Source organism: Tupaia chinensis, unplaced genomic scaffold (assembly GCF_000334495.1).
Source record: "Tupaia chinensis unplaced genomic scaffold, TupChi_1.0 Scaffold143728_1, whole genome shotgun sequence".
Lineage (NCBI taxonomy): Eukaryota > Metazoa > Chordata > Mammalia > Scandentia > Tupaiidae > Tupaia > Tupaia belangeri.
This window is the reverse complement of record NW_006203577.1, coordinates 2,835,417-2,843,600: the sequence shown is the minus strand read 5'-3', so window position 1 is coordinate 2,843,600 and position 8,184 is coordinate 2,835,417. Positions and strand designations below refer to the sequence as shown.

Sequence of the window (8,184 nt, the reverse complement as noted above, 5' to 3'; positions counted from 1 at the left end):
CAAGGGAAACATTTCTGTCTCAAACGTCCACCTTCTTCTGTCCACAAATGTGACAGTTACCGGCTGACTGCCATCTTAATGTTTGCAAAGGTTGTTAACATTTACTGTAAGGGGCTAACTGTGGAAAAATGAAATGGGAAAGAAACATCACAACTTTTTGTTTTACCTTTTAACGTTTTGAGGACAACACTCTTGGACTTAGCAGGGTCCCCAGTATTCAGTTTGGCTCGATAGATGGCCCCACAACTCCCATTGTGGATCTTCTCCAGATCTTCAGAGATTTGTTCCCGGGGCACCTGCAGCTTAGCCAAGTCAGGTGTGGTGGCTCGCAGAAAGCTTTCCACCGATGTCTCCTTCAGTGGCACACACACGTTTTCTCCATGTCCTGCTCCTTCCCCACTGAGGGCCCTCGATGGAGGCGTGGGGGCTGTGCCTGAAGCAAAGAGATGATGTGAACCAGCTTTCCCCTAACCTGGAGACTCGAGAAAAGAGTCTGAAACAACCTGCCAAAGGAGTTTCTGTAGCAGTTTTCTCCCTGACCAAAGTAGGAATGTGTTTAAATGCTTCTCTAAGGAATGATATCAACACCTAGACTGTAGAACCTTTAAAATAATCCCCATTACTTCTAGGAAAACTCAAGGCGGACCCTAGGAGGTAGTCACGACATTACTTTTCTGTCTTCCCCAGAATGACAATTCAATATTCCCTCATGAGTGTAGTACAGAGACTATTAAGGAAGTTCTCAAATAGGGGCACACAAACCACAGATACCTAAAGGTGGTGGTAACTGCCAGTATGGACTATCACTTCAGTGAGTCAGTAGCTTTCAACACTGAAGGAAAGTTATAAATAACTATTCAACTTTTTAAAATAAGTATTTAATTTTATTTATCATTATTACTTTTCAATTTGACCAAAGAGAAAATAAGAGAGGGAAAGTTAGAAAGCAAGTTGCCAGGTTCAGGACTCGAACCATGGTTGGCCATGTGAGAGTCCAGTGCCTTAACTACTATGTCACCAGCCGGCCCTAACTATTCAACTTTAAGCTAGAGTTATTCTTCATTTTTCAAGGTGTCCCAAAAGTCAAATTACTACATATTCCTTGAGTTTTGGTCAAAAAGTCTTCTGGTACTTTCTTCCTTAACCAATAAGAACTTTCCTTTAGTTGAAAAAGAATGTTCATTTTTCTTATTAAATTTCTATTCATTATTAAATAATTCATTTATTTAACAAATATCACCTACTACCTTCCAGGTACTATTCTAGATGTTACGAACAGGCAAAGTCCAGATTCACCTGACAATTATCTTCTAGTGGTGGGGGGAGGAAGCAATGAGTGCTATTGAGGAAAATAGCAAATGGAGAATAAGGATCCACAATACTATTTTATATGTGAAGGCTAAGAAAAGCCTTTCTTACAAAATGACATTTGAGAATGACTTGGAAGCAGAAAGCAGACCATCTGATGTAAGGAAGAAAGTCATAGGCAAAGGAGACCAGGAAGACAGATGGACTGAGGGAGGAGCACACAGGGTCTATCTGAGGAAGAGCAAGGACGTCCATGCAGCTGGAGCTGAGAGTGGTCATTGGGAAGTTATATGAGGTAAGACCAGAGGGGCCCAGACGTGTCAGACCATTGGACAAATTTTGTCTCTTTTTATTCTAGAGAGCGAAATAGGAAACTATTGGGAGGTGTCAAGCAGAGAACTGATATGTCTTACTATGCTTTTGTAAAAGCATTCTGATTTCTCTGGGGATAATAAACCATAAAAGGGTAGAGGCAAAAGCAGACAGACTTAGGAGTGCATTTCACTAATTCATGAGGGGTGAGAGTGGCTTGGGTCTATCTTTACAGTTAATAGGACTTGCTTATGGATTGGATATGGACAGTGAGAGAAAGAGGGAAGTCAAAGATACCTTCAGGGTTTTAGACTGAAAGGACAGATGTCTGGACTTGCCAATTACTAATATAGGGAAAGCTACAGGGTGGGGAGAGAGGAGAGACACTTGTGAGAATTCTGGGACCTTTGGATGTATTGTGTATGAGATTTATATTACATCTAAATTGCAAAGCAAGTGGTTTAATATAAGAATCTAAAATTCAGAGATCACATCAGAATAGAAAAACTATTTGAATCCATAAGACTGAAAAGTGTATCATTTAAGAAGTGACTTTAGGGAACCAGCAGTTGGTGTAATGGCTATGTCGCTGGACTCCCACATAGTCGACCGCGGTTCGCGTCCCGGACCCAGTGGCTTAAAACTCATGCCGGGCACGTGTGCGTGCGTGCCCAAGATCCCGAGAGGAGAATGGAGGAGAAGGGATTGCGGCGTGACCTTCCCCCCTGGGGGGTGATTTCTCGCTTTCTGTCTCTATGTCTCTCCCTGTCTGTCTGGTGAGTGCACGTACCCTATAGCGAAAAACCTCTCCAGAAAAAAGAAAAACAAACAAAAAAAAGAAGTGACTTTAGACTTTTTTTTTTTTTTGGTATTTCAAGAATGAGGAAGTGAAAAGTTGTTTCAAATACATTTGACAGGTCAAGGAAGATAAAGACTAAGAATTTGTAACTGGACTTATAATCACCTTGGAAAGGGTTGTTTTGGTGGTGTAATAGGAATATAAGCCTTATTTTAGTAGGTTTGAAGGAGAATATCATGAGTAGAAGTAGGAAGAGTAAGTTTAGGCAACTTTGAAAAGTTTTAAAAGTGAAGCATTTTTTATAAGAATTTGCATAGAATTTAGATAGATACTAAGGACTGACTTCTATAAAGTGTTGTATCACTGTTGATTTTTTTTTTGTTTTACTCTTAGTTTTAGGTGAGAGCTGACTCTCTTTCATTCTATGCTCCAGTGGTACTTCAGAACAATTCACCATCATCTCTTATCTAATGCTTCAAAGTCTAATAAGAAGGACATCCCTTTTCATCATATAATCTGGAGACAAAGAATAGGGATGCATTGCATTATAGGGCAGAATGTCATCCTTGGAGGGTCTCACTGTAGCCCTGGGTTTTACCACTAATTCATTTTTTTGGTCCTTAGACACTCATGTTGTCAAAATTTTGATAGTTCAATAGGACAAGAAGGACAGAAACAGGTCACATGAGGTGGCTCTTATGCACTGTTGTTTCAGTCAACAAGCATGTGTTGAGTTCCAACTTATGACTCTAGAACAGCCATCTCTCCCTCTCAACTCCGCAGGACAGAACCCATGAGTCTCTCACTACAGGTACCTAGACTCCTAGACTTGGGCCTATTGACACCTGGACTATAGTTTTTCTAATCTCTATCTTCCGTGAACCCCTGCTCAGCCTCAAAGTTTGATCTTTACCTCGGACTGCAGGACGCCGGTCTTGACCTCTTTGTCCTCTGATGAAAAGCCACAAGATGACCCCAAGAAGGATGAGGAAGATGCCAACCAGGAGAGTTGGGACAATGATCACTTCATACTGCTGCTCCCGTACAACTGGGTAGGCAAACAAGCAGGAAGAGAAGAGGATTTAGAAGAAGCCTGACCTGATGTCTACACAGTTTCCTCTACCCTCCCATCCTCAGCTCACCAGACGTGAAAAGATCATCTCTTCCATCTTCTCCTGTGCTTACATTCAATGGACCCACTCTTGAGAGCGTTCCCTAATCAGAAATCTCACTGCCCCAGCTTTTTAGCCCAGCAAGAGTGCCCTGTGCCTCTTCTGTCATTTTTCCTACTGAAAAGACACAGCACTTGGCTCTCTGATGGTTATCAACCCTCCATCTCTTCACAGACAATGGCCTCACATTTTCATTCTTTTATTACAACTATCTTTGTTTCAAGTAGAGATCAAGTCATCCTCCATCTAGATCTATCTAGACTTCTGTCTCCATGATCCGAAAATCAGAGGATAGACATGTCTGGTATCTGTACTTACCACACAACTTGTCACTGAGACTGCATTCCAGTAGCATCCGTGTCATGCCCCTCTCATCTCCCATTGCCACAGAGTGGTCGGCTTCTCTGCTGACCCACAGGAAATGCACGAAGCACAGAGGTGAGTAATTCCCAAGGGCTGAGTGACTCTGGAAAAAATCAAATAGAACACATACAGAATTTTAAAAAACCTCTGTAGGTCAGTCACGAGTTATTCAGGGCACAATACTCTCTCTCAGTCATCCTTTTATCTCTATTAATCTGCCTGATAGTCGGGCTGGAAAACCCTTTCATGTCCTCCTGGCATTCTCCCCTTCTCTGTTATATCTCAGGCACAGCCCTCAGTCTTGTCCTTTCCTCTCATTGTTACTGAAATTATTTTAAAGATTCCCCACCCACCAAAGACTTCACTGTGGGCTCAAGTACAGATTCACAGCACCTGTCTAAAGACAATTGTGACCATGAGTTATGTGGGTGTGGGTTATGTGGGCAAGATCTATCTCCCCTACAGTATTTGAGCATGTCTGCTTTTATTTAGCTATGTATCACTTATTTTTTAAACAAAGCATTTAATTTCATTTTTGTATAAAGTTAATTCAGACAATGAATCAATGACTATCGGGAAGATGTCAAGAGAGATGAGTCATGCATTTGCCTTCTTTCTCTGAAACATCTGCACCTTCACAACTGATGAACAGAGAGCTTTTATCCATAAAACCCACTGAATCAGCTCTCGAAGCTTCAAGGAGCTTCCTCTGTTCTTATCAGATATAGACACTTATTATTTTTTCTAGACACTGATTCTTACCAAAATTAAAGGCAATGTCAGTACCAAGACACATTCTCTTTCTCTCACTCTTTCAAATAAAAAAAGAACATGTTTATATGGTTCAAAAATAAAAAAGGTTAAATGGGATGGCATAAAAATCTTTCTTCCACTCTATCCCTTTTCCATTTATCCAGTTCCCAATTCTCCTATGACTGGACTAAAATCATTAGTGTCTTGTTTATCTAGCAAAAGAGTATTTGCATCACTTTTAAGTCTATATATTCAGCATATATTTCAAATGATACCTCCTAAAGTCTGCTCCTTCCTTTCTGACTCGTGGCTTCCATCTTTCTTTCTTTCTTTTTCTTTTTTTTTTTTTTTACTTCTTTGGAGAGGTTTTTGCTATAGGGCACGTGTGCTCGCCTGAAAGAGAGAGACAAAGAGACAGAAAGTGATAAATCACCCCAGGGAGGATGGCCACACCGCAATACCTTCTCTTCCATTCTCCTCTCGGGATCTTGGGCACGCAAGCACACGCACCCGGTGTGAGTTCAAGCCACCGGGTCCAGGACTCGAACCACATTCAACTACATGGGAGTCTAGTGACATAGTCATTACACTAACTGCTGGTCCCCTCTCCAGTCTTTCATATATCTACAAGCTTTATTTTTTTTTCCCTTGTTTCACAAGTTTCTCCCCTGCTTCTATTATGATAAAGCCACTTTCTTTATAAAGTACAGTGACTTGATGAAAAGATAAAACAGAAACAGAAAATAAAAAACCAGAAGTGTTGCCTAGCTGATATGGCACTATGTTATACATGCGTTACGTTAGCTGTCTTCTGTTATGACATTACATGTTGTGTCTTGTTATCGAGACTAATAACCACAATGTGACTTACGGAGGCAGTACTCTCTGTGTCTGAAAGATGTATGTAAAGAAGTTTCCCAGCCATTGCCTCGTCCCTTTTTCACTCTTCTTAAAGCTCTGCGAGCTTATACGTGCAATGATAGTTAAACAGTTTCTTCACCACTCAGTAGAGAAATAGGTGTGTGCGTGGTTGACAGAAACCCAGGTAAACAGAGGAGTAGCCAGAGGAGAAAAATTGCAGAGAGAAGAAAATTCTTCTTCAAGGGTTTGTGCACACAGCAAAGGATCTATAAAGTCAATGAGCAGTTAGACAGCAAAATCCATTTCATCTAGTTTATAAGTTCAAAAGACAAGGAGGAAAGTATTCAAGAGTTTCCACAGTTCACAAGGCCTCTTAGAAGGTATTAGCAATGGCACAAGAAATAGATCCCAGAGAGGGTGGAGCAACGAAGGTTATAAAAATAAAACATTAGCTCAGCTAGGCGTATTCAGAGTCCATTTGAAAATTTGTCACTGCTGTTCTCATTCTTATTTTTCTTTTCTTCTTGCTTCCTTTTCAGTACATTATTATCAGCTGTAATTATTTTCATTCAGGGAGCAGCCAGTTTAACGAGTTTGGCTCTCTGGGTAGTAGCTCTGTGAGCACAATCTCTCTTACGTAGCACAAGTGGAAAAGAAGGGGCAGTTAGCAGCCAGTTCTGACTTGTGAGCTCTGCCCAGAAACCAAACTACACACCCAGTAACACATACCGAAGGAAAGAATTTAAAGCCCTGTGTGCACACGTGCCCCATACACGGCTGCTCGTGGTGGGCCACACTCAACTGTGGGTACATGTCCAAACACACTAAGCCAGTATCTCAAACCCATGCTGCACCACCAAGATCTCAAACCCATGCTTATACCTTTGCACCACTGTGGAGAGCAGAAAAAATAAACATGAGACCAATTCTGGTCACAACTTCACCATCAGAGAAGCTGTGCCCACCCAATCCTCGCTTTTCTATACTCGTGAGTCTTTGTGTGTTTATTATTGCATCTATTTTTGATCCACAGCCTTTCCCACTCAAAAAAAAATGTGTTAAAGGGGCCAGCAATTAGTGTAATGGCTATGTCGCTAACTCCCAGTTCGCTTCCTGGTCCCGGTGGCTTAAAACTCATGCCAGGCACGTGTGTATGCCCAAGATCCTGAAAGGAGAATGGACAAGGGTTTGCGGCGTAGCCATCCCCCCTAGGGGGTGATTTCTCGCTTTCTGTCTCTCTCTCTCTCTCTGTCTGTCTGGCAAGCACATGTGCCCTATAGCAAAAACCTCTCCAAAAAGGAAAGAAAGAAAGGAAAGAAAGAAAGAAAGAAGAAAGAAAGAGAGAAAGAAAGAGAGAAAGAAAGAGAGAAAGAAAGAAAAGAGAGAAAGAAAGAAAGAAAGAAAGAGAGAGAGAGAAAGAAAGAAAGAAAGAAAGAGAAAGAAAGAAAAATGTGTTAAAAACGTGTCCATCCAAGCTGGTCTCAGCACACCACCAAGATTTCACACTTAATACAGAGCACCTTTGGATACAACATGAATTGTGGTTGCGTTTCCTGAGCCAGCTTGTCCCCATCACTTTTATTTATGCAGATAGTGTGAAGAGACTAGGCTTGTTAACACTCGCAGCACAGTAAAACTGAGTGCTTACAGCAAGGAGATAAATATACAGGGCAATAAGGCCCACTCAGTAAATCGCTTTCCACGTCTTTGTACAATAAACTCTTTCCAGTGATGACAGTTTGACTACAGGCATAAGAAATGTGTCCAACGAGTCCAGGACGTTTAAGGTACATCAGAAGATGCTCATTTTCACTTGTAGCAACAACATTCCTCCCTACCTCACTCCCGCCTCCTGCAATCAATACCTGATTGTCACATGACTTCGCCTGCCCCTCTGTGTTCAAGCTGAAAAAAGTGCCTTGAGAAGACAAAAAAATGCCTTGATGCCAAAAGCCCCGAAAATGACTCCTCGTGGATTAGGTTCTAGCCCATCCTACTGTTAGGAAAATGCTCCGAGGACAAACCGGACTGCTTTCCCTGTGCTAAGACACTTTCTAGGGGGCCTGGTGGAGTTAAATCCACAAACACTAATCTTGCTAGAGCAGACCGCCTTGAACCAGTGATACAGGACGCCCCCTGCCTCCTTCCCTGATGTAGCGTTTTATGATATTCCGTAAAGCTTTCTTATCTCTGTTTAAGTAAAACACAGGCATTACTTGGCTGGCTCGAGGTTTTTTTGGAAGCAAAGACCTGTTTTTAACCTTTAAATTTCTAAACGCACTTATAACCTGCAAGCCCCCTGCTTCCAGATATCCCACCTTCTTGGGCCAAGCCAATGCAAGGACTCCTTATGCTTATTTATAACTGTGTCACCTGCTCTCAGAATAAATAAAAAGGACTAATTCTCTGAACACCCCAGAAAATGTTTTTGTGCTTTTCTGGGCTTGGTCACTCAATTTCATATTTGGAATACATTGTTTCAATTATTTTTACAGACCCTTGGTTATTTCTGTCAGCAGCTCCTGGCCAGCATTTCTGTACAATAAGACCAATATTCAGATTCAGTCCTCTTTCATTACATCTAGGCAGTTTTTATACTGCATTAAATTATATGTA

General features: G+C 41.5%; 1 protein-coding gene across 1 annotated transcript in view; it reads right to left on the bottom strand.

The window, feature by feature from the left end:
- Positions 1–5,104, bottom strand: part of STYK1 (STY kinase 1) — a 21,191-nt gene extending 16,087 nt beyond the window's left edge. The window contains exons 1-4 of the mRNA XM_006164808.2: positions 4,983–5,104; positions 3,910–4,057; positions 3,333–3,467; positions 167–433 (exon numbers count right to left, since the gene is read on the bottom strand). Coding sequence (XP_006164870.1) covers positions 167–433; positions 3,333–3,467; positions 3,910–3,973 — 466 coding nt within the window. The 5' untranslated portion in view covers positions 3,974–4,057; positions 4,983–5,104. The remainder of the gene's footprint in view (positions 1–166; positions 434–3,332; positions 3,468–3,909; positions 4,058–4,982) is intronic.
- Positions 5,105–8,184: the final 3,080 nt, after the last annotated feature.